General features: G+C 45.6%; 1 protein-coding gene across 2 annotated transcripts in view; it reads left to right on the forward strand.

The window, feature by feature from the left end:
• Positions 1-764: 764 nt before the first annotated feature.
• Positions 765-27,185, forward strand: part of LOC139387875 (ankyrin-1-like) — an 88,566-nt gene continuing 62,145 nt past the window's right edge. The window contains exon 1 of one of the 2 annotated variants that reach the window (XM_071134194.1): positions 765-1,019. In XM_071134194.1, coding sequence (XP_070990295.1) covers positions 894-1,019 — 126 coding nt within the window. In that variant the 5' untranslated portion in view covers positions 765-893. The remainder of the gene's footprint in view (positions 1,020-27,185) is intronic. The other variant, XM_071134193.1, reaches the window with a different exon arrangement.

Genomic DNA, 27,185 nt, shown 5'->3' on the forward strand with positions numbered 1-27,185 from the left:
TTTTCTATTGAGATTTCATGGTTGTGTGCTCGATGTGGCTGAAGTAGCCAAATCCACTAATTTGAAGGGGTGTCCACATACCTTTGGCCGTGTAGTGTAGAAGAGAGAGACACCTATTGCAGTGAGCAGGTGTGGTTGGTTGCTCGTTTCTTTTTCTCTCTGTCTCTCTCTCTCTCTCTCTCTTTCTCACTCTCCTCCTTTCTCATGCTCTGTTGCTTTTAGATCTACTGGGAAAGATGGAGGGAATCATGCATGTTTTTGATGCATTTCAGTATTGTCTGTTGCTGACTGTAAAAAAATTATAGAGCCAGATGATTTATCTATGGTGAATACAGCCTCATCTCACTGCTTGTGTACTAGTTAATGTCAATAAATCACTGAGAGAAATACAGAGAAAAGATTGCCATCATATTGAATACTCCAAGATATATATATATATATATACATATAGAATAGCCTAAAGAGCAATACAAATCTGTACATACAGTATATGTAGAATTACTCAATGTCTGCTCTATAGCAGACTTGCTGTCCTTTGCCTTTGAGGGAATTGTGGAATCGTGGAAGTGGCAAAAATAAGCAAGATGTGACAAATAATAATTTGAAGGAATCTGCAGCTCGTGCGGGGGGAGGGGAGGCAGCTCAGTGCAACACAGCCTGGATGAGTAGCAACAGCAGCAGCAGCAATAGCACTAGCAGCATCTCCTTTGTGGCTTGCTGGGGGGCTCGGTCACTAGAGCACCGCGCTCCCGCTCACAGACACACAGGCGCTCCCAGCGCCACCGTCACACACACGTAGTGGCAGTGGCAGTCGTCGTCAGAGCCGGCGCTGGGGCAGGGACAGGGACTGCTACCCTGACGACTGGAGCTACGTCGACAGCAGCTGCGGCACCATGGCGCAAGCCGCCAAGCAGCTCCGTAAGAACAAGGACCTAGCGGAGCTCGCCGCTCAGGAGCTGAAGGATAAGGAGGAGGAGAAGAACAAGAAGAGGAATCGATCGAGGGACCGCAGACGCAAGGTATGGCTGTTTGAGGATGGTGTCGATTTCTCTCCGTCCCTGTTCCCGATGTCTCTGTTGTCTCTGTCTCTCTATATAATTTTCTCATTCTCTGGACCTGTCTCCTTCCCTCCTTTGTGCAGGAATGAGTTTGGGATGCTTAACACATGTACAATTACACACACAGTCACAGGCACAGCCGCCGCGTGTTAACCAGTTATACACAGGTTGTGTTCGTTCAGTCAGACAATTAGCTGTGGGGGATGGAGGGTGGTATTGCTGGTCGTGTAGATGAGTGTGGGGGTGGTTGGGGGTCTGGTCTAAAAGGAGCCACTGATTAACCTGCCCTGCCCGCTTCTCCTGGGGAGAGTGTTATGCTCTTTACTCTGGTCTTTTCCCCATTTCTCTTAATAAGATGAGGGAGTCACAGAGTGTTGGGGAGGCAGGCAGTCAGGCATCCTCTCCTCCATCTCCCTCCAGCCCTCCCTTCTCCTAATCTCCTGTCTGTGTCGTTAAGTGTCCGGCTGCTGCTGGCTGGGTTTAATCGGCTGCCATTTCAGGCTCTATTGTTTTCCCTTCCTGTGGACCTGCTGTAGTACGTGCCACACATCTCTGAGAGGCTGGCTTTTGCAGTCACTCTACTAGATGAGTGTGGGAGACAGTGTTCATCAATCATCTGCTGCAAGGGAGTTAGTGATCTCTGCTCTCCTTCCCCTATGGGCTAAACTCAATATTCCTGCTATAGAGAACAGCCTGTTTTAATGTTAGCCTCCCAGCTCTACCTGTGGGATTGAGGGTTAAAGGGTTCTCCAGTAGGGTGCAGTGCAGCTGCCTGTATCTCTTGAGTGTTCTGTGCTGTAGGCTACAGTGGTATTTCCACCTGCTCCTTGCATTTCCATGGCTCATTCGGTTAATTTCCTTGGGTAATGAAGGTGACATGACACCTCCCTGTCGATGGCTTGTGTCTATCATAAGACAACGTGTGGGTCCGTGTGTAGAGTGGTGGTGGGGGGGGGGGGGGGGGAGAATCTTGGTGCAGTCAGAGGACGGTGAGAGAATGAGACGGAACAGAGAGAGAGAAATGGAGGAAGGGAGAGATGGCATAAGGAGAGGAGAGAGCCCCGTAGCTCCATGTGACTGTTGTTATCACCGTGGCAAACAGGCTCAGTAATGTCAGGGCTGGCCATGGCGTCTCACGGGAAGGATATCCTGTTCACAACATCTGTCATATGCCAGCTTTTTATCTCTGACCTCCGTATCAACACCATCGGAATGAGAGACAGAGAGAGAGGGAGAGAGTGTGAGACAGAGAATGAGGATGCATCTGCAATACCAATTAACAGCAACTGTTGGCTGCTCTCATTTCAATGCCGCACACACATTTGAAAACATCATGTTGCTTGCTGTATGCCAAGGTTGGCATTGGAATAAGGTTGAGACAGCGGCGTAATGAATGAATGATTATCCTTCCATATTGTGATGAACTCCCCTGTCAGTAGTTGGTATGTGTAAAAGAAAAGGTATCTGCGCTACAATATCTTCATGCATATCTTTCTAATCATCACAATTTAGTGCTTTATAAATGTGAGTGAGGGTTTGAGCTTGGCTCAGAATAGTGGTGAAGATATGATCAAGTACTGTTTCATCGATGATAATGGGCCAGATGCATTTCCATAAGTTGCGTCAAGCAACTGCTTTTCTGCTCCAGCGCTTCTTAGACATATTACACTGTCTCTCCTCTCCCATTCCGTTGGACTGAGGCTTTCCATGCCATTGTGTGAAGCCTGCTATCAAGAGGGAGAGAGGGCCATAATGTTCCTTAAATGTTTATTGATTTCATTGGATATAAATCATGCCCAGCTGCCCAGCGTGTCCTTACTCCCCTCTCGTGTCCTAAGAAAAAGGTCACGTACTACACTATATTTGGTTTTATTTTTGAACTAGCAATCCTGTAACATACACCTATTATATTTGTAATGATCTTTGATATGATTTTATACTGTCCATAAACATGAATGAATTTGATATATCCTATAAAATTGCATGATACAGAAAAATGATAATCTATGTTTTTATACTAGGGATGCTGTGTGTGTGTGTGTGTGTTTGTGTGTGTGTGTGTGTGTGTGTGTGTGTGTGTGTGTGTGTGTGTGTGTGTGTGTGTGTGTGTGTGTGTGTGTGTCCGTACATGAAATTATATGGCTTCAGGGTATCTCATTCCTCTTTTGTGTAACCTCCTAGTTGCAGACCTCTAATGATAAAACCATTACAATGTGAGCTCAGAGGCATTCACTTTCTCTAGTATTGCCTTGAGGATGAGCTCTTCTGTCATAGGTGGAGGCACGAATACAAATTACCAAATGAATGATTCAGTGGTCAGGGATGTGCATATATGTCTTAGACTTGTGAGAGGGATTCCAAACATCATTTTTAGAAGCCTCGCTGAAACTGCTATGAACTGCTTGCATTCGACTGTGCTATATCTGCGTGTACCAATTAGCCTTTGGGCTGTACCATGGGGCGCTGATAAAAGAAATGTATCACTCACTACAGAGCTGGTAGTTGTAATCCACAAGGCTCACTTACTAATAACCACGCATTGGGCTATTTAACCTAGACCGGTTGGTACTGCAGAGGCTGTGTGTAAAAACGCTGTCCTAGATTCGGTCTTCCTGCTGAGATGAGGTATTGAAAGAGTGGCAACGTATGTACGTGAGTATGTTTACTTGCGCCTACGTATGTGTGGGGCGCAAACAGAAGTGTCCCAGATTCCGAGGGACCTGTATGTGCATGTGTTTGCTTGCGTGCGTGTTGTGCGCGCGCGCGCATGCGTGTCCGTGCGTCTCAGAGGAGCAGGCAGGAGGAGGCGAGGTCGGGCTGACGTGTAAGCACTCTCATCCCAGCCACCATTCTCTAAGCCATGAGTTTCACTGCACCAGAGCCATGCTGGAGGAACGTTCTGGAACAGGAACATGTACAGTCTGCTGTCGTTATGGCAGGTACCTGCTGTGTGAAGCAGATGCCACTAGAGGCAGCAGTCAGAGAGAGAGAGAGAGAGCTAGGGCTGAAATGAGAGTTCAGAGGGTTGTATGAAATATTACAGTAAGAGGTTATTCTCAGTGCAGGCTTCTGATAGGAATATAACTAGTCTCATGACTCGTTTAGTGCCAGCCAATGCATTGCCGAAAATTCAATTACGATCTTAAGTACCAGTTTGTTAAAAGGCATCTGGGCCTTAACATGGCCTAACATGTCACTGAACACAGACCATTGTTCTCAATGTGGAGTAAGGACCTATTCCATCTCATCTATCATACTTTTACCTGCAACCCTCATGGTAGAGGAAGATGATGTTTACTGGGATCTGGGGCCAAATCTATGAAACACAACAGATCTTGTTCTGCTGACAGAGGGCTAGGCTAATTTCCAGCTGCAGTCAGAATTATTTTTGCTCTAATTGTTGTTGTGAAGAGTGACATTTAAAGATATGAAAAAACATAGCTGACAAAAAAAAAAGATTCTAGATCGCACTACTGTTTTTGGGCCAATGTATGTGTATCGATGTGCATGGGTCTGTGTGACTGTGTGTTGTTGTGTACTGTATGTCCGTACTGCATGTGCGTGAGTTTGTACTTGCACACAAACAGTAGCTGGCCCAGAATCCCTGATGTCAGGCCTTGGATGTGGTTCCCCATGGCAACTGACGGTGGTGTTGTTTGCGATACCAGAATTTTGACTTCAATACCTACCGGATTTAATCGATGATCTGGAGATCGTCAGGCTGGATACATGCCTTCCCAAAACCAATTTTGTTGGGGGGGTGTTACAGGCTGCCCAATCAGAATGAATTCTGTGAAGGTCTCGAAATTGTGTTGTCAAACTGTAATGATTCCTTGGTGAAGGAAATCATTTTGCTAAGGGATTTCATACTGATTTCTGCAAACCCACAATGTATTGAAGCACTTCTGTAAATCACTTGCTCTGACGCCAAATGATAAAAGATCCCTCCTGGGTATGTGAAACAGTGCAAAGTACGGTTAACTTAATATTGGTGTCTGATAAATCTATAATATCGCTAAGTGTAGTGATAGTCTCAGCGATCATTTTATTACATTTTGCACAAGGAGGGTTGTTAAATATATATTTAACCTTCCAAAAACTGTTAGAATCAGAGGACAAAAAAATACTTTGTAGAAATATTTAGGGAGCAAGTGGTTCAAATTGACTGGTCACCTGTGTTCAATAGTGTAGGGGTAGACAGTGCCTGGGAAGCCTTTCAATGTATATTCCATGATGTGGTGAATGTGATGGCTCCCATTAGAAGGGTCAGAGTAAAGCAGAGATCTAGCCCTTGGTTTAATCATGAGATTCTAGAATCTTCAGTATTAAAAACAAGGAATAAGGCCTTTAAGAAATGTTAAGAACTCTCAAGCGCAGCCTGATTTTCTCCTATATAAACGTCACAGAAATGAAGCACAGAGCAGGATGGATGAAGCTAAGAGTGGTTAATTTGCTGATAAAATCACTGAGAACAAAAATGACCCTAAAAAGCTTTGGAAATCATTTAAGGAAATAGGCTGGTTTTTGGAACAAAACTACCTCCACACTTCCATGAATTTGTTATGGTTACCTTTAGACTCGTAGACTCTTTCCCGTGACACTTGTGGGGATTGTAGAGCAAAACAGAGAACACCGTCATGTCCGCGAGATTCTCCCCTTTCCATAGCAATCGACAATTTCGTGGGAAGACCGATTTTCTGCATATGTCATGGTCTGACAAACACCGCTATAGCTCGGTCAGCTTCCACCGCAAATGCGGAAGGCCGACATAGGCGGATGAGGTGGATTGGGACACAGCCCATATCTTTATCTTAAACTGACAGATTTTGATGGGGATTTTTTATTATGTTACTTAGATTGACACACGGTCAATAGACTCCAAGGATTATTTAGAAAGTAATGACATCATTCACAAGGCAGAACTTGGCTGTGTAATCGGACTTTGTGTGGCTATGGAATCTTGTGGAAACCAGACGGGAGGCGAGGAAGACAAAGAAGTGAATGAGTTTTTGGTGACGAGGGAGATTAAGTGAATTAAGAACATTTTTGGTGTCAGTCAAATCAAATCAAATTGATTTATATAGCTCTTCGTACATCAGCTGATATCTCAAAGTGCTGTACAGAAACCCAGCCTAAAACCCCAAACAGCAAGCAATGCAGGTGCAGGTGCAGAAGCACGGTGGCTAGGAAAAACTCCCTAGAAAGGCCAAATTCTAGGAAGAAACCTAGAGAGGAACCAGGTTATGAGGGGTGGCCAGTCCTCTTCTGGCTGTGCCGGGTGGAGATTATAACAGAACATGGCCAAGATGTTCAAATGTTCATAAATGACCAGCATGGTCAAATAATAATAATCACAGTAGTTGTTGCAGCAAGTCAGAACTTCAGGAGTAAATGTCAGTTGGCTTTTCATAGCCGATCATTAAGAGTATCTCTACCACTCCTACTGTCTCTAGAGAGTTGAAAACAGCAGGTCTGGGACAGGTAGCACGTCCGGTGAACAAGTCAGGATTCCATAGCCGCAGGCAGAGCAGTTGTAACTGGAGCAGCAGCACGGCCAGGTGGACTGGGGACAGCAAGGAGTCATCAGGCCAGGTAGTCCTGAGGCATGGTCCTAGGGCTCAGCTCCTCCGAGAGAGAGAAAGAAAGAGAGAAAGAGAGAATTAGAGAGAGCATACTTAAATTCACACAGGACACCGGATAAGACAAGAGAAGTACTCCAGATATAACAAACTGACCCTAGCCCCCCGACACATAAACTACTGCAGCATAAATACTTTAGGCTGAGACAGGAGGAGTCAGGAGACACTGTGGCCCCATCCGATGATACCCCCGGACAGGGCCAAACAGGAAGGATATAACTCCACCCACTTTGCCAAAGCACAGCCCCCACACCATAAGAGGGATATCTTCAACCACCAACTTACCATCCTGAGACAAGGCCGAGTATAGCCCACAAAGATCTCTGCCACAGCACAACCCAAGGGGGGGTGCCAACCCAGACAGGAAGATCACATCAGTGACCCAACCCACTCAAGTGACGCACCCCTCCTAGGGACGGCATGAAAGAGCACCAGTAAGCAAGTGACTCAGCCCCTTTAATAGGGTTAGAGGCAGAGAATCCCAGTGGAAAGAGGGGAACCGGCCAGGCAGAGACAGCAAGGGCGGTTCGTTGCTCCAGAGCATTTCCGTTCACCTTCACACTCCTGGGCCAGACTACACTCAATCATATGACCCACTGAAGAGATGAGTCTTCAGTAAAGACTTAAAGGTTGAGACCGAGTTTGCATCTCTCACGTGGGTAGGCAGAACATTCCATAAAAATTGAGCTCTGTAGGAGAAAGCCCTGCCTCCAGCTGTTTGCTTAGAAATTCTAGGGACAATTAGGAGGCCTGCGTCTTGTGTACGTGTAGGTATGTACGGCAGGACCAAATCAGAGACATAGGTAGGAGCAAGCCCATGTAATGCTTTGTAGGTTAGCAGTAAAACCTTGAAATCAGCCCTTGCCTTGACAGGAAGCCAGCGTAGGAAGGCTAGCACTGGAGTAATATGATTAAATTTTTGGTTCTAGTCAGGATTCTAGCAGCCGTATTTAGCACTAACTGAAGTTTATTTAGTGCTTTATCCGGGTAGCCGGAAAGTAGAGCATTGCAGTAGTCTAACCTAGAAGTAACAAAAGCATGGATTAATTTTTCTGCATCATTTTTGGACAGAAAGTTTATGATTATTTGCAATGTTACGTAGAAAAAGCTGTCCTTGAAACAGTCTTGATATGTTCGTCAAAAGAGAGATCAGGGCCCAGAGTAACGTCGACGTCCTACACAGTTTTATTTGAGACAACTGTACAACCCTTAAGATTAATTGTCAGATTCAACAGAAGATCTCTTTGTTTCTTGGGACCTAGAACAAGCATATCTGTTTTGTCCGAGTTTAAAAGTAGAACGTTTGCAGCCATCCACTTCCTTATGTCTGAAACACAGGCTTCTAGCGAGGGCAATTTTGGGTCTTCACCATGTTTCATTGAAATGTACAGCTGTGTGTCATCCGCATAGCAGTGAAAGTTAACATTATGTTTTCGAATGACATCCCCAAGAGGTAAAATATATAGTGATGACAATAGTGGTCCTAAAACGGAACCTTGAGGAACACCGAAATTTACAGTTGATTTGTCAGAGGATGAACAATTCACAGAGACAAACTGATATCTTTCTGACAGATAAGATCTAAACCAGGCAAGAACTTGTCCGTGTAGAACCATTTGGGTTTCCAATCTTTCCAAAATAATGTGGTGATCGATGGTATCAAAAGCAGCACTAAGAGTCATCTAGGAGGACGAGGACAGATGCAGAGCCTCGGTCTGATGCCATTAAAAGGTAATTTACCTCCTTCACAAGTGCTGTCTCAGTGCTATGATGGGGTCTAAAACCAGACTGAAGCATTTCGTATACATTGTTTGTCTTCAGGACGGCAGTGAGTTGCAGCGCAACAGCCTTTTCAAATTTTTTTGAGAGGAATGGAAGATTCGATATAGGCCAATAGTTTTTTTATATTTTCTGCGTCAAGGTTTGGCTTTTTCAAGAGAGGCTGCCACCTTTAGTGAGTTTAGTACACATCCGGTGGATAGACGTTTATTATGTTCAACATAGGAGGGCCAAGCACAGTAAGCAGCTCTTTCAGTAGTTTAGTTGGAATAGGGTCCAGTATGCAGCTTGACGGTTTAGAGGCCATGATTATTTTCATCATTGTGTCAAGAGATATAGTATTAAAACACTTGAGTGTCTCTCTTGATCCTTGGTCCTGGCAGAGTTGTGCAGACTCAGGAAAACTGAGCTTTGAAGGAATAAGCCGATTTAAAAAGGAGTCCGTAATTTGCTTTCTAATAATCATGATCTTTTCCTCAAAGAAGTTCATGACTTTATTATTGCTGAAGTGTAAGCCATCCTCACTTGGGGAATACTGCTTTTTAGTTAGCTTTGCGACAGTATCAAAAATACATTTTGGATTGTTGTTATTTTCCTCAATTAAGTTGGAAAAATAGGATGATCGAGCAGCAGTGAGGGCTCTTCGATACTGCACGGTACTGTCTTTCCAAGCTAGTCGGAGGACTTCCAGTTTGGTGTGGCGCCATTTCCGTTCCAATTTTCTGGAAGCTTGCTTCAGAGCTCGGGTATTTTCTGTATACCAGGGAGCTAGTTTCTTATGAGAAATGTTTTTAGTTTTTAGGGGTGCAACTACATCTAGGGTATTGCGCAAGGTTAAATTGAGTTCCTTAGTTAGGTGGTTAACTGATTTTTGTCCTCTGACGTCCTTGGGTAGGCAGAGGGAGTCTGGAAGGGCATCAAGGAATCTTTGTGTTGTCTGTGAATTTATAGCACAACTTTTGATGCTCCTTGGATGGGGTCTGAGCAGATTATTTTACGTAATAAAATGGTGGTCCGATAGTCCAGGATTATGAGGAAAAACATTAAGATCCACAACATTTATTCCATGGGACAAAACTAGGTCCAGAGTATGACTGTGACAGTGAGTAGGTCCAGAGACATGTTGGACAAAACTCACTGAGTCGATGATGGCTCTGGAAGCCTTTTGGAGTGTGTCTGTGGACTTTTCCATGCGAATATTAAAGTCACCAAAAATAATAATATTATCTGCTATGACTACAAGGTCTGATAGGAATTCAGGGAATTCAATGAGGAACACTGTATATGGCACAGGAGGCCTGTAAACAGTAGCTATAAAAAGTGATTGAGTAGGCTGCATAGATTTCATGACTAGAAGCTCAAAAGACGAAAACGTCATTTTTTTTTTTGTAAATTGAAATTTGCTCTCGTAAATGTTAGCAACACCTCCTCCGCCTTTGCGGGATGCACAGGGGATATGGTCACTTTGAAATCAGAATATTTTTAGTTAAGCTTAGCATATTATCACAAACAAAGTGCTAGGGTAATGAATTGAAATTTGCTTCAGCTGTAAGCTGTATGCCGGTAGCTTCCAGTTTGAATTCCAGCAATTCAAACTGGAAGCTACCAGCATCATCTTGCATTGTAACAGTGTTCTAGCCTGTATTGACATTGTTTTTCATTTCAATATTTCTACATGCCGTTTTGCATTATTCAAGTGTGTTAACTTCTGTGCAGCATGAGTGGGGAGCTAACAATGCAGCCCAGACAGCTGTACCAATGATTGAGTAAGTGGAGCATGCAATTTGCTCTTTCCACTATAAAGGGGCTGCGCTGATAGACAGACTTCATCTTCTCAATCTCATGAGACACATTTGACAGAAGTACCGAACGTTAAAAAAAAAAAAAATTATCGAAAAATCACTGAAGTTTCAGTTTTGGGTATTCCGTGCAACTGTGTTATTGACTTGTTTATTGTTTACTCCATGTGTAATTCTGTGTAGTTGTCTGTTCACACTGCTATGCTTTATCTTGGCCAGGTCGCAGTTGTAAATGAGAACTTGTTCTCAACTAGCCTACCTGGTTAAATAAAGGTCTTGCTGGGCAGGTTGTAGCGCTACTGAATTCTTTTGAACTTAACAACATTATTTGGGGTATTAAAAGTGCTATAGAGAAAATTTAACAGAACAAGGCTATGTCAAGAACAAACTGTTGACAGAAATGCACCTAGTCCCAAGCTCACGATTTGTATAAATTAATCAAATGGAATATAAACTACTGGTCTGGTAGCAGATCAATTAGCAATTTAGCTAAATTCTCTGTTGTGTTCGTTGTCATGGTAAACATTATGTACGGCTTGACAACGTGTACAAATGATTGGCTAAAGCACATACAGATCTGCAAACAGATCTGCTAATAAACTATTGCATGTCAAATTAACCGCGTAGTACAATGTTCATTTTTACAAAATACATTTACATTTGATGCACCGTAAAGTCAGTATTTTTGGTGTTTTCCCGCCACATACGGTAGAAGTGGGTGGGCTAAAGGATGACATCTTTTACATCTCCTTAGGTATACAGTTACCATAACACTTCAACTGGAGAGCCATGATTATGAGGTCTTAGAGGGTCCTCTTTACCTTCAGGAAGTGCCAAGAGCTTAACTGGCTGGATTAGTAATAAAGTAATGGAGGAGTGCCCTTTATGAAAGAGCACTTTTAAGAAGCTGAAAACTGAAGCTGTACTTCTGATCACGGCACTGTGACTCAGCTGAAAAAGTAGGTTGTCTTGATTGTGCTATATCTGTGCTGTCCTCTGAAAGGCATACTCAACATACTGTATGTGGCGTAGGTAAGAATTCATGTGATCCCGAAATATACTGATTTACACAAGTTACTGTGGAGAGGGAGACATAGAGAGGGAGCAAGGGGGATGGTGGGGGGAGTGGTGTGGAGGGCAGATGAGAGGTGAGAAGGGTGGATGCCCAGCCTAGGGACCTCTTCCACATGTTTTCATCTTCAGCTGGACTCACAGCTGTCGCAACCCCAGGGTTCTCACTGCATAGAGAGTGTGTGTGTGTGTGTGTGTGTGTGTGTGTGTGTGTGAATCTCAAAACATGTCTGTCTACATGATGTGTGTCTGTTTGTAGTGACATAATATGTTGGTCTGTTTGTGGTAACATAACATTGTGTTTTTGCGCATATTATTGTCTGGAATGGTTCCTATGTGTCTGGGACCAGTCCTGTTTTGGATAGACGTCATGTCTCTGACTTGTCTCAGTGCAGGGTAATTGGATGAAGTGACGAAAGGAGATCCACTGCAGCTCCTAAATAAAGACCAAAGCGCTCTGTATTGGCTCATCAAAAATCAATAGCTTCATTAGAACTTCAGGAACTTTGTCTGAGCAAATGTTATACCTCAGCCCAAAGTGTGGCCCGCTGCCAGCAGACACACTGCCAACCCGAGGCCCAGATGTAAGGGGGTGAGGCTGGGGAAGGGGGGCTGGTGTCCTCCACAGCATCTGTTTGTCTCTAAGGTTTCCTCTCCCCACTCACCTCCACCTCACTGTAGTATTTTAGGGACTATTGGCTTCTCTGTGGCCATCTCTCCAGCCCACTGGTCTGAAAGGGACTGGATGGAGTGAGAGCACTGGGATGGGAAATATGTACCTGTAGGACGGACGGAGAGGAGAATACCAGGGACGTGGGCCCTAGCTCTTGTGTTTTCCATGTGTGAAATCAGGGAGCCAATCTGCCAATGTCACTCAGATAAATATGTTCCTGTCGGATAACCCACCAATCAAACAGCTCTTCTATCAGCCCGCCCGTTAATCAGAACATCGCCTCTCTAGAGGAACAAGCCAATCAGAGCCACTCTAGTGCAGGGGAGGGATAATGGCAGTAAATTTTATCTGCACATTCTATTTTGACCTTGGGTCAAGAGGCAGGCATCTGAAGTGACTTATGTGCTCTCACCCTCCTGACGTATCGGGGTGGGGAGGGGGTGGGGGGAGGGGGTGATGAAGACACATGATGACATAACATGTGACACATCAAGACACAAATGCTACGCACCAACCATGCAGAGATTGGGTGCAGACAGTTTGCACAAAAACACACAGCGGCTACAACTGGTGACAGCGGCTCCATAGTCTTTTAATTGACTTTCATTTCTTCTAACATACTGCTACTACAAGATAAATGAGCTCCTCACAGATTGGGGTTGTTTTCATCTGATCACACACAGTGTTTGTCTCAATTACCATTCCCCCAGTCTGCTGCAGGAGCTGGCCATTAGACCTAAGGCTGGAAATGTACCAGGGACCTCACGATACCATATTATCACGATACTTTGGTCCCGATATGATATGTATTGCCATTCTCACAATCCTATATGTATTGTGATTCGATACTGTGATTTTATTTCGATTCAATGTTCCAAATGTCATGATTTTAGCCTGAGGGGGAGGTTTGTGACCCCCATAAATATCTTTCCCCCTTTTCCTCTCTCTACTCTACCGATGTGACTATTGAAAATCCCTTTGTTAACATTGAGAGAGAGTCTGGTGACATCAAAAGATGAGAAACGGAACCATATTTCGGTAATCCAACCAGTTGAAAATATGCTTTGGTACACATGAATATGAGTATGATCTCAGATCAGTTGTTGTCTGAGACATTATTACTAATGACAGGTTGACACAAACTGTAGCTTGGAAAGTCAACACATTCTAATCAGATTCACATGGAATTGTTGTGCAATTTAAATGTTTAAATATTAAACTATTTGTGAAAAAATTAAATGTAATTTTAGCTTCTTAAATGAGAGAATGGTTTGTCATAGAGAAACTCTGCTCACTCAGAGGCCCCGTCAAGTGAACAGACGTTGGTTTGTAAAACTATGAAACACGCCCTTCTTTCACCACTATATAAACTCGTTGTCGAAAATGTAACTTCCTGTTCCAAGGACGTGAGGACTTACCATCCCCACGTTGAAAGGACAAAAACCACCTACAGAACTAAGCCAACCTCAGCAAGAACCTAACGAAATTGGCATCGAATTTTAATGTGAAGGTGACGACCTACACTCCGGAAGGATGAATTTCGACTATACCAGCCAGAATATAGCATGAGCTTAAAGTATGGCAACTTGGTATGAACTTTGAACTCTTATTCATTCCAGAAGAGATACCTCCTAGCCGTTGAGTTAGCAGCAGTCGCTGTAAACGTGGGCTAGGAAAGGACAGACAACGTATACAGTCTAACACACACAACGATACTACAAAGTATCCATCCTACCACCAGACATTCTTCAAAGGACAACCCGACCTCCCATCTACGACCAACCGATCGAAGCGCAGCTCAGAGTAAATATTTATTGCATTTCCCCTAACCCTTCCCAAATAGTCGGTTATTTAGAATGCATAATATTCTGTATTTACGATATAGTAGCTGCCTACGGCCCGATAGAGACATAGCTTCTCCCTTTGTTCCTCAGTCTTCCTGCTCTTTCATTCAAAACCCCACCCACTTTCCTTGTGTAACCAGTTGTCATATCTGTTCCGTCCGCTAGGGACGTTTTCCTTTGACATAAATTGTAATCAATGTATAATACATTCTGTGTATATGTAATTCTGTGATTATTTAGATATTTAGTAAATAAATAATTCAACCACATTTTGTATTGCTGATTCAACTTGTTAGACAGGGTTCGTGAAGATAACCAAGAATTTACAACTTTCAGATGAGACTGAATAAAGTGACGATTAAATATTGACTGCTATTGATGTAAAATATGACGAGGTCTTTAAGAGTTTATTCGGAAGATAACAGCTCTATAAACATTATTTCGTGGTGCCCTGACTTTCTAGTTAGTTACATTTGCCTGATTAGGTTAATCAGGTAATGTTATTTACAGAGAAATTATTTTATAGAATAGCATGTCATATCACTTAATCCGGCATAGCCCAAGACACAACACAAACATATTGCTCTCCATATGTCTGCTGCAGAGGGACAAGAGAGAGGCATGCGAAAAAGGAGTTTTGATCAGTCATAGAATCAAAAGTTCTCCAAAAAAATGGTCTCCCTATTTAAAAAGAAGACGGAGAACAACCTATGACAGAAAAATACTGGACTTGTGGTGCCAGTACAGCCAACTAGTGCACAAATAATATTGCAATATTGTCAAAACGATATGTTACAATATATCGTCAAAAAGAATATCCCAATATGTAACTGTATCGATTTTGTCCCCCATCACAAATTAGACCTGTGCTACACAGCCTAACCCTCAATATGACACAGAGACAGGGAGCCGTGGTTATGTAATGGAACCAGAGCTCCTCAAGGTCAGTTTGTATCATGTGGCCCTGGGAGCCTGCTAATGTGCTGAAGCACTGCCCTTGGGCACACCCTGCCCCCATCACTGACACTCCCTGTACCACTTATACTGGACTCTATGTATGTGCTGCTGGGGGCAAGTGTCCTGGAGGCCACTGCAACAGTTGGGAACTATTGCCCTTGGGAGGAGGATTCAATTGGTATCCTTAGAAAGGGCCTATACATTGGGGAAGATCGTTGAGAGGAGATGGCTGCTCTAGCAGGAAATATTGTTGAGGGGCAAAACATACTGTAGCAAAGGCATATGGGAGATGGTTTAGGGCTGATACACTGTAGCAATGTTGAAGTGGAGATAATAGCTGAGGGATAGAGGTGTGCGTATACAGTAATGTCCTTGCAGTGGTAGTAGAGGGTATGTGTGCAGTGCACTTTAAGTGATCATGTCTGCATCGCTGTGCTGCTCTGTAGTGTTGCTGCTGTGTTATTGATTGATGTGTTTGATCAGGGTGAGGCAGATCCATCAGCTGGCTCCGTGTTAGAGCAGGGCCCAGGGACGAGTTTTACAAGCACGCGCCCACACCTGCACACAACTCTCTGTCGGTCCTTGTCTCCCATCTGTCACTCGCTTCTTTCATTCCCTGCCCTCCTCATCCTTATTGCCCAACCCTCTAACATCCCTCTATTCCCTTACCCTCTTCTGCCAACCAACTCTCCATCCCTCTCTTCCCTTACCCTCTTCTGCCAACCAACTCTCCATCCCTCTCTTCCCTTACCGTCTTCTGCCAACCAACTCTCCATCCCTCTCTTCCCTTACCCTCTTCTGCCAACCAACTCTCCATCCCTCTCTTCCCTTATCGTCTTCTGCCAACCAACTCTCCATCCCTCTCTTCCCTTACCCTCTTCTGCCAACCAACTCTCCATCCCTCTCTTCCCTTACCGTCTTCTGCCAACCAACTCTCCATCCCTCTCTTCCCTTACCCTCTTCTGCCAACCAACTCTCCATCCCTCTCTTCCCTTATCGTCTTCTGCCAACCAACTCTCCATCCCTCTCTTCCCTTACCGTCTTCTGCCAACCAACTCTCCATCCCTCTCTTTCCTTACCCTCTTCTGCCAACCAACTCTCCATCCCTCTCTTCCCTTACCCTCTTCTGCCAACCAACTCTCCATCCCTCTCTTCCCTTATCGTCTTCTGCCAACCAACTCTCCATCCCTCTCTTCCCTTACCGTCTTCTGCCAACCAACTCTCCATCCCTCTCTTCCCTTATCGTCTTCTGCCAACCAACTCTCCATCCCTCTCTTCCCTTACCGTCTTCTGCCAACCAACTCTCCATCCCTCTCTTTCCTTACCCTCTTCTGCCAACCAACTCTCCATCCCTCTCTTCCCTTACCCTCTTCTGCCAACCAACTCTCCATCCCTCTCTTCCCTTACCCTCTTCTGCCAACCAACTCTCCACCCCTCTCTTCCCTTTCCCTCTTCTGCCAACCAACTCTCCATCCCTCTCTTCCCTTACCCTCTTCTGCCAACCAACTCTCCATCCCTCTCTTCCCTTACCCTCTTCTGCCAACCAATTCTCCATCCCTCTCTTCCCTTACCGTCTTCTGCCAACCAACTCTCCATCCCTCTCTTCCCTTACCCTCTTCTGCCAACCAACTCTCCATCCCTCTCTTCCCTTACCGTCTTCTGCCAACCAACTCTCCATCCCTCTCTTCCCTTACCCTCTTCTGCCAACCAACTCTCCATCCCTCTCTTCCCTTACCCTCTTCTGCCAACCAACTCTCCATCCCTCTCTTCCCTTACCGTCTTCTGCCAACCAACTCTCCATCCCTCTCTCCTTCCTCCTTCCGCATCATTCCCTCTTCAATTTCTCACATGAATTTCCTCTCCTCGCTTCTCCCTCAACCTCTTCTCCTCTCCAGCCTCTTTTCCTCAATCCCCTCTCTCCCATTCCTCTCTCCTCCCCATGACCCTAGCTCTGCTCTCTGGCTAAGAGTACTGTGATTAGGGCCCTATAAAATCAGTGTTCACTCCAATGATGTTAAGTATTTGGTTGTAATATCATCACCTCTTGAAGAGCATAGTCAGAACTACACATTTCAGATTATTCCATGCAAAATAATTGTCAAATGTACCTCTATCATCAGAGTTATACAACAAGTAACAGCTTTCATGATCAGTAAACGTCTACTGATCATGTCATTTGAGATATGTGAGGGTAGCCTGACGATATCTCTCAATATTGGCCACCATTAATTGGACATTTGATCTATCCTCTAATGGAGTTACAGGGACTCCTGCAGGCACCTCTCTTGCACACCTAGCACCACACACACACACACACACACACACACACACACACACACATACACACACACACACACACACACACACAGCTGCCTGGCACCTCTGGTAAATACAGAAAAGCCCCATCTGTGTGTTCCAGTCTTTTGCAATCAAAGTAGGTCAGTGTCAATACCATTTAAAAGAACTGCAATTAAGCACAGGGATATAAACAGGCATATGAACATACATTATGGTAATCAATGACCTAATGGTGGAGTCAACAACAACACAATAAGCATTTATAGCGATAGTCAAGCTAAAGTATCAAATGTTATCCCTCACTCCTCCACGTCCATCAGCGAGAGTGAGAGAGAAAAAGAGAGGATAATGGAGAAAGGGGTGAGAGGATAATGGAGAAAGGGGTGAGAGGATGATGGAAGCACAGCCCCTCGGTCTGCTTTTCGTTTTTCCCTTCCCTTCCACAGTTTCAAATTCAATTAGGGATGAAGTATTTATATGGGTGCAGTGTGCATTTTTCAGTCCTCTAAACAGCTGAGAGAGAGAGAGAGAGACAGAGAGGAAGAGGGAATGAGAGAGGAAGAGGGAACGAGAGAGGAAGAGGGAATGAGAGAGGAAGAGGGAACGAGAGAGGAAGAGGGAACGAGAGAGGAAGAGGGAACGAGAGAGGAAGAGGGAACGAGAGAGGAAGAGGGAACGAGAGAGGAAGAGGGAACGAGAGAGGAAGAGGGAATGAGAGAGGAAGAGGGAACGAGAGAGGAAGAGGGAATGAGAGAGGAAGAGGGAATGAGAGAGGAAGAGGGAATGAGAGAGGAAGAGGGAACGAGAGAGGAAGAGGGAACGAGAGAGGGGGGATACCGGAGAATGGAGATGGCGAGGAGTATGCGGCAACATAGGCGTTTGGAGGAGCGTGTCACCGTCCAGCGACGGTGGGTTTGTGCCCATAGGCGGCGTTGTTGCCGGTGGTGGTTGGTGAGGATCTGCCTTACAACAGGCCTACAAAACCCTCAGTCCAGCCTCTCTCAGCCTATTGCGGACAGTCTGAGCACTGATGAAGGGATTGTGCCTTCCTGGTGTAACTCGGGCAGTTGTTGTTGCCATCCTGTACCTGTCCCGCAGGTGTGATGTTCGGATGTACCGATCCTGTGCAGGTGTTGTTACACGTGGTCTGCCACTGCGAGAACGATCAGCTGTCCGTCCTGTCTCCCTGTAGCGCTGTCTTAGGCGTCTCACAGTACGGACATTGCAATTTAATGCCCTGGCCACATCTGCAGTCCTCATGCCTCCTTGCAGCATGCCTAAGGCACGTTCACGCAGATGAGCAGAGACTTTGGGCATCTTCCTTTTGGTGTTTTTCAGAGTCCATAGAAAGGCCTCTTTAGTGTCCTAAGGTTTCATAACTGTGACCTAATTGCCTACCATCTGTAATCTGTTAGTGTCTTAACGACCGTTCCACAAGTGCATGTTCATTAATTGTTTATGGTTCATTGAACAAGCATGGGAAACAGTGTTTAAACTCTTTACAATGAAGATCTGTGGAGTTATTTGTATTTTTACTAATTATCTTTGAAAGACAGGGTCCTTAAAAAGGGACGTTTCTTTTTTTGCTGAGTTTATATGTAAATCAAGTTGGCACTCCTCTGGCAGGAAGCTGGGTCTTCTCCACCATTTGCTTGGCTTGACCCAAAAATATTTTTATCTCGGATTGTTCTGGCAATTCTTATTTACTTCATTGGGAGGAAGTTTTTGTTTGATTTGCTTTATTCATTTGTAACACAAACCATTTTTTTAAAATCATGATGAATTGGACATTTTGGGACCTTTTTAGGACTGTTCATACCCCCCTGTAAGACCCCAATGATCCGTGAACCGTACATGATACATACAACACCTTGGTGGCATTATACTTCTAATAGTGTGCTTTAAAATATGCGGTATTGCTACATTTTGAAATAACATTTTACACATTACATCACATTTCCAGTGGGTTCTCTGCTACTTGTAAAGGGGCAATCAGCAGTTGCTACATCCAGTTTTGGAATTATTAATGAATGATCTTTAAGAATATAACTAATAAATGTCTCATGAGCTTAGTTGTTGTTTGTATCCTGTACGGGTCACGGATCATACGTATTAATGGGGGCGCGCAGTGCATTCCGAAACTATTCAGACCCCTTAACTATTTCCACACTTTGCTATGTTACAGCCTTATTCTAAAATGAATTAAACTGTCATCAATCTACACACAATACCCCATAATGACAAAGCAAAACAGGTTTTTTGAAATGATTGCAAATGTACAAAAACATAACTTTTACACAAGTATTCAGACCCTTTACTCAGTACTTTGTTCAAGCACCTTTGGCAGCGAGTACATCCTTGAGCCTTCTTGGGTATGACGCTAAAAGCTTGGCACACTTGTATTTGCGGAGTTTATCACATGATTCTCTGCAGATCCTCTCAAGCTCTGTCAGGTTAGATGGGGAGTGTCGCTGCACAGCTATTTTCAGGTCTTTCCAGAGATGTCCGATCGGGTTCATGTCCGGAATCTGTCTGGGCCTCTCAAGGACATTCGGAGACTTGTTCCGAAGCCACTCCTGCATTATCTTGGCTGTTTGCTTAGGGTCGTTGTCCTGTGGAAAGGTGAACCTTCGCCCCAGTCTGAGGTCCTGAGTGCTCTGGAGCAGGTTTTCATTAAGGAGCTCTCTGTACTTTGCTCCGTTCATCTTTCCCTCGATCCTGACTAGTCTCCCAGTCCCTGCCATTGAAAAACATCTCCACAGCATGATGCTTTACCGTAGGGATGGTGCCTGGTTTCCTCCAGACCTGACGCTTGGCATTCAGGCCAAAGAGTTCAATGGTTTCATCAGACCAGAGAATTTTGTTTCTCATGGTCTGGAAGCCCTTTAGGTGCCTTTTGGAAAATGCCAAGCAGGCTGTCTGTTGCCTTTTAAATTAGGAGTGGCTTACATCTGGATACTCTACCATAAAGGCCTGATTGGTAGAGTGCTGCAGAGATGGTTGTCCTTCTGGAAGGTTCTCCAATCTCCACAGAGGCACTCTGGAGCTCTGTCAGAGTGACCATCGAGTTCTTGGTCACCTTACTGACCAAGGACCTTCTCCCCCGATTGCTCAGTTTTGCCGGGTGGCTAGCTCTAGGAAGAGTCTTAGTTGTTCCTGTCACGATCGTTGGAATGAATGGACCGTATATTGTCGCAGAAGGCTCCGGACTGGGAACCCCCCCTGGAGGCTCCGGACTGGGAACCCTCACAAGAGGCTCTGGACTAGGGGTCGTCGCAGGAAGCCTGGTGCGTGGGGCCGGCACTGGTGGCACCGGACTGGTGACACGCACTTCAGGGCGAGTGCAGGGAGCAGGCACAGGACGTATTGGACTGGGGAGGCGCACTGGAGGACTGATGCGTGGGGCCGGTACAGGTCGCACCGGACTGGTGACATGCACTTCAGGGCGAGTGCGAGGAGCTAGCACAGGACGTACTGGGCTGTGGAGGTGTACATCAGGGCGAGTGCGGGGAGCAAGCACAGGACGTATTGGACTGGGGAGGCGCACTGGAGGACTGATGCGTGGGGCCGGTACAGGTCGCACCGGACTGGTGACACGCACTTCAGGGCGAGTGCGAGGAGCTAGCACAGGACGTACAGGGCTGTGGAGGCGTACATCAGGGCGAGTGCGGGGAGCAGGCACAGGACGTACCGGACTGGGGACACGTACTTCAGGGCAAGTACAAGGAGAAGACACAGGACGTACCGGACTGGAGAGGCGCACTGGAGGCCTGATGTGTGGGACCGGCACAGATTGCACCGGACTGGTGACACGCTCCTCCAAACGCCTATGTTGCCGCATACTCCTCGCCATCTCCATTCTCCGGTATCCCCCCTCGCACTGTTCTATTGACTCCCAGGCGGGCTCTGGCACTCTCTCTGGGTCGACAGACCACCTCTCTACCTCCTCCCAGGTTGTCTCTGGTTCACACCTCGGCACCGCCGACCACCCCGTGTGCCACCCCCCCAAAAAATATTGGGGCTGTCATTGTGGCCGCGAACCCCGGCGTCGTCGCTGTTGCTCCTTCGCTGCTTCCACCTGCTTCCATGGCAGGCTTCTGTCTCCTGCCAAGATTTCGTCCCACGTTCAGGATGTCCTCCACTCCTGGCTTTCCTGCCAGTCCCAGGATCCATGCTCTTCCTGGGCACGCTGCTTGGTCCGTGGGTGGTGGGATCTTCTGTCACGATCGTCGATGGAAGGATCGGACCAAGGCGCAGCGCACTTAGAGTTCCACATGTTTAATAAATATGCAACTCACCAAAAACAATACAGAAGAAAACGAAACGTGACGTTCTGGGCTGCTCACAGGCAGCTACACAAAAACAAGATCCCACAAATAATAGGTGGAAAAAAGGCTGCCTAAGTATGATCCCCAATCAGATACAACGATAGACAGCTGTCTTTGATTGGGAACCATACCTGACCAACAAAGAAATAGGAAACATAGTTTACCCACCCTAGTCACACCGTGACCTAATCAAATTAAAAGGATCTTTAAGGTCAGGGCGTGACAGTTCCAAACCTCTTCCATTTAAGAATGATGGCGGCCACTGTGTTCTTGGGGACCTTCAATGTTGCAGAAATGTTTTTTTTACACTTCCCCAGATCTGTGCCTCGACACAATCCTGTCTCGAAGCTCTATGGACAATCACTTCGACCTCATGGCTTGGTTTTTGCTCTGACATGCACTGTTAACTGTCAGACCTTTTATAGACAGGTGTGTACCTTTCCAAATCATGTCCAATTAATTGAATTTACCACAGGTTGACTCCAATCAAGTTGTAGAAACATCTCAAGGATGATAAATGGAAATAGGCTGCAACTGAGCTCAATTTCGAGTCTCATAGCAAAGGGTCTGAATACTTATGTAAATAAGGTACTTCTGTTTTTATATTTGATACATTTGCAAACATTTCTTAAAACCTGTTTTCGCTTTGTCATTATGGGGTATTATGTGTAGATTGAAGAGGATTTTTTTGTATTTAATTAATGTTAGAATAAGGCTGTATCCTAACAAAATGTGGAAAAAGTCAAGGGGTCTGTATAGGTCTAAAAAGGGCCTAAATTGGCCACTTTCAACATGGTTTAAAAAACTGGTTTGCCATACAAATGTAAAAAGCATGTAAAACATCCTTCCTCCCAATAAAGTTTGAGCGATTCCCAATGCAAATGTAGGAAGACAGTCTGACCATGGATGTCGATATTGATAAAAAATGTACATATTATGTTAATATGTTTGCCAGGGGGTTGCTGTTCGTGTGTGTGTGTGTGTGTGTGTGTGTGTGTGTGTGTGTGTGTGTGTGTGTGTGTGTGTGTGTGTGTGTGTGTGTGTGTGTGTGTGTGTGTGTGTGTGTGTGTGTGTGTGTGTGTGTGTGTGTGTGTAGGCTATTGTAATTGTGTGTGACTCTGAGGTTGTGCCAATGTGTTGTTATCAACTGGTTAAGTTGTACGCGTGCACTGCACTGTACCAAATGTTAATGTCAGCGTGGTGTGCACATTCTGCATCATTAACTGATCTGGACATGTTTCTCAGTGGAAAGGCTAAGTATGCTACCTCTACCCTCCCCTGCCTCTGCTCCTGCATTTGATAATGACATCGACTGTCGTCCAAGGTTATCGTTTATCTCATTTGCTGGTCATTCTCAGGACCATCATCTTTTGAACGAGGTGTATCTGATTTGAACCAAAGGGACTTGACGCTAGTGAGTCAAGCGACCTTCCCATGCACCGTGAGTGTATCCCCATTCATCAGTCTTTCCTTGCACATGCCCATGCCTATCTGCTGTCTGAGAGAGACACAGCAGCTGGTGAGGGAGAATGGGAGAGGCAGAGGGAAAGAGAGGGCTGGGTTTTGAATAGGGTAAAGATGATAAGAAGTGAGATGGATCCTTTTTTGAGTCACATTAACAGTAGTGTCTGGATCTCTGAGGGGATAGTAAAAACGAGTGAGTCAGCGGGCTAGAGGGGGTTGAATTTAGGGGTGGTAGAAATGCAAAATCTGAAAACTTGGTAGTGTGAAGTGTAGGGGAGGTTGGGTCAGGGAAGAGACCGTGTGAAGGAGGAGAGGGGAAGGTACTGGGGGTTTCGGAGGTGGAGGGGTTGTATATCACAGGCTGTCAGTGTTGATGTGCCACCCCTTCCCACTAAGGTGAACGTCTCCTCTTTCGTGTGACTCTGTGATTTCAACCATCTCAGTTCCTCACCATCTCCCTCCCTCTGTATCTCGCTTTCTCTGCCTCTCTCTCCTCCCCCGCCCTCGGCATCTCCATCTCATTCTTCTCTCTCCCTGTCTCACTGCTGTGTGTATTAATCATTGTTAATGTGTGTGGCAGACTCTGTCATGCAGTGTGACTAACAGTGGGAACACACTCCCTGTCCCAGCTGCCCCAGCCCTCTCTCAGCTCTCATCTCCCTCAGCGGGCTGTTTACTGATGGGACCTGGGTTAGCCACCCTGCTCCAGGCCACAGAGGACCAACAGTCCCCACACCATAGAGTCCCCACACCATAGAGTCCCCACATCTTAGAGTCCTCACACAGCCCATACGGCTCATAGGGCAGCATCTCATGACAACTATCTGCCTCAGCTCCCCCTCTCTCTATGTTAACATCACGCTCGCGTAGCCCAAGAAGGACCTTGTCTGGGAACTCGTCTCGTTACAGGCATTATGACAAACAACTGGAAGACACATGTGGACGCACATTAATTGAATTTCGTAGATGGACACATACTGTAATAGTGAATCATGGTATCTGACTCAGTTGGTTTGGGTCAGTGACAGGGCAGTGCTGGCTCGGCACCAGTAGCCCTTGAGGAGGTGGGAGCAAGGTGAGGTCCTTTCCCAACATGACACCACACCTGTCCATTGACTAGCAGTGACCGCCGGCTAGCGGTGCATGAGAGCAAACGAACTGACAGGAAAGATATGATTCTACACGTTTTAAGTGTAGTTTCAGCATCTGCAAATCACAAAAATATGTTTAATTCTGTACAGGATATCAGTATCAGTAGCTGGTTGATGTATTCAATGATTTATGGTGACTGAATGAGAAGGATACATTTTGCGGCATGATATGTCAGCTTGTCTATCTGGCCTATATTCTTTGGACTGTGTATCCAGTTTGTTACAGCATTTTATTTATCTGTTATTTTACCAGGTAAGTTGACTGAGAACACATTCTCATTTGCAGCAACGACCTGGGGAATAGTTAAAGGGGATGAATGAGCCAATTATAAACTGGGGATTATTAGATGACCGTGATGGTTTGAGGGCCAGATTGGGAATTTAACCAGGACACCAGGGTTAACACCGCTACTCTTACGATAAGTGCCATGGGATCTTTAATGACCTCAGAGAGTCAGGACACCAATTTAACGTCCCATCCGAAAGACGGCACCCTGCACAGGGCAGTGTCCCCAATCACTGGCCTGGGGCATTGGGATATTTTTTAGACCAGAGGAAAGAGTGCCTCCTACTGGCCCTCCAACAGCATCTGGTCTCCCATCCAGGAACTGACCAGGACCAACCCTGCTTAGAAGCAAGCCAGCAGTGGTATGCCGGGTGGTATGCTGCTAACATATGCAGCATGTGTCATGGAGGGTGGGGGTGCTGAGCTCTCAACATGCCATCATATGATACTTTTTATGTCACAATGACGTTGCTCTTGTTAAATGAGTTGCATGATTTTTGTCATGCACAAATATTACCGATGTCTTGGCTGTGATTCTGTGTTTGCTATACTGCAGTCTACAGCGAGAGACGAGCTGGATTACCATAAACATTTTTGTCTGGATTATAATAATCTGCGTGTCACTGTGATTGTCTCAGTGGCTGGTTAGGCCTGGGGGTGTTTGGCTGCTTTAAACACTAGTTTAATGAGTTTAGATCAAACCCCTTATTTAGTATTCCACAGTGCCTCTCTGACTCACTGCTGCTAGGCCACGTTTATGGAAATTGCCCCATTCAGCCCCAGAGAAAGGCCACTAGTGATATTTTACGGCAGTTTAGAAAAGCGACGCAGAGTATATGAATTACCCTTTGGGCCTTGAGGCTCATCGCTGACCCTGTCATCAGCAATCTATCTGATGGATGTGACCATAAACACCCCCCCTCCCGTACCTGACAATAATGCTGACTCAGAGCGGCTATCGACGGGCACGGGCAACTTATTGAAAGTCTGCTGGAATCCACACAAAGCAGGAGGGATTTGGACTGTAGATAAGACATCATTCTACGTGGAAAGTGACATGGTCTACTTACTGGTTTGTGTGCTCTTTTGTAGTGTCATTTGGGAGGGGGTTGCAGATTGTGGGGGTGGGGTGGAGGTTGGCTTGCTGCACTGATCTTGTCCTCTGCCCCACCTTGCGGTCTCCCCCGGTCTCCCCACTCCTTCACCCTAACCCCTACCTCCCCTTTCCCTCTTTCAGCATGACCGTGAGCTGTAAGACGACACCCACTGAGTGATTAGCAATGACTGCTGTCACAAACACAGACAGATGTAGTGTGTTACACACACACACACACACACACACACACACACACACAAGCCACAGGCATATTCCCAGGAGGGCTCCAGTCTCTTGCTGTCATATGTGATCAAAGCTTTCAGAGCCTTGGTCTCAGTGAGTGAATATTCACTGTGCAGGGTTCTCATTCCACATCTGTCACTCCCTAGCTCCTTCTCTCCCTCTCACCCTCTTCTCATTCCACCCCCTGGCTCTTATTCCTCTCTTTAATATGACACTGTGTTTCTCTCTATACCCAGCAGGTTGGCCAACTCATTGCCCTGCACTTCTTTTCCTCTCCTCTGTCTTTTCCACTCCCTCACTCCTCCTGCTCTGCCCCCATTTGTGCTCCATCGATCACGCCTCCCTGCGATCCCTTCTTCCACCTGGTTTGTGAAGGCGTTAACAAGGCTATTCCTCCTCCTGGGCCCTGCAGCAAGAGCAGGGCTGCAAAGGCTTCAGGAAGATGGGGGTTAAGGGAGGGGGAAAGACAATATGTGTAGAGGAAGGGAGGATGGGTAGTGTGTACTTTGTGTGCGTGATGTGCCTATAAGCGATTGTGTGAGCGATTTGTTGTATGTGGTATATGTGTATTGCGTTGTATAGGTCTAGTGTTGGTGGTGGGATGACACGTGTGTGCAGGTGTGTGATTGGAAGTCCGTATTTCCTGCAGTGAAGAACATGTGTCATGTCTTGGGAGTGCCTGGTGGCAACAGGGCTAAGATGGTGTGTGTGTGTGTGTGTGTGTGTGTATTTTGTGGGTATGTGTGTGTCTGTCAGCCTTAGAGCACTCTGCAGTCTTGACTTCTGACTGGGATGATTTGGTACTCAGTCAGTCAACGTCAGAACAGGACAGTAGAGAAGCGCGTGCCCCACTGTTCTGCCTCTTTCCCCTCGACTTGTACCGAAATGACATATGACATGTAACATCCCACAGTGACCTTACCAAACAAAGTACAGTATTTCAAACACCTTGACTTTTTCCACATTTTGTTATTTTACAGCCTTATTGTAAAATGGATAAAAAATGTAAAAACTCCTCATTAATCTACACACAATACCCCCATAATCACAAAGCGAAAACAGGTTTTTTGAATTTTTTGCAAATGTATTTAAAAAAACAACTGATACCTTATTTACATAGGTATTCAGACCCTTTGATATGAGACACGGATTTGAGCTCAGGTGCATCCTGTTTCCATTTCTCTTCCTTGAGATGTTTGTACAACTTGATTGGAGTCCGCCTCTGTTAAATTCAATTGATTGGACATGATTTGAAAAGGCACACACCTGTCTATATAAGGTCCCACAGTTCACAGTGCATGTCAGAGCAAAAACCAAGCCATGTGATCAAAGTAATTGCCCGTAGAACTCCGAGACAGGATTGTGTTGAGTCACAGATCTGGGGAAGTGTACCAAAAAATGTCTGCTGCATTGAAGGTCCCCAAGAATACAGTGGCCTCCATCATTCTTAAATGGAAGAGGTTTGGAACCACCAAGACTCTTCCTAGAGCTGGCCGCCC

This window comes from Oncorhynchus clarkii, chromosome 29 (genome assembly GCF_045791955.1).
Source record: "Oncorhynchus clarkii lewisi isolate Uvic-CL-2024 chromosome 29, UVic_Ocla_1.0, whole genome shotgun sequence".
Taxonomy (NCBI): Eukaryota; Metazoa; Chordata; class Actinopteri; order Salmoniformes; family Salmonidae; genus Oncorhynchus; species Oncorhynchus clarkii.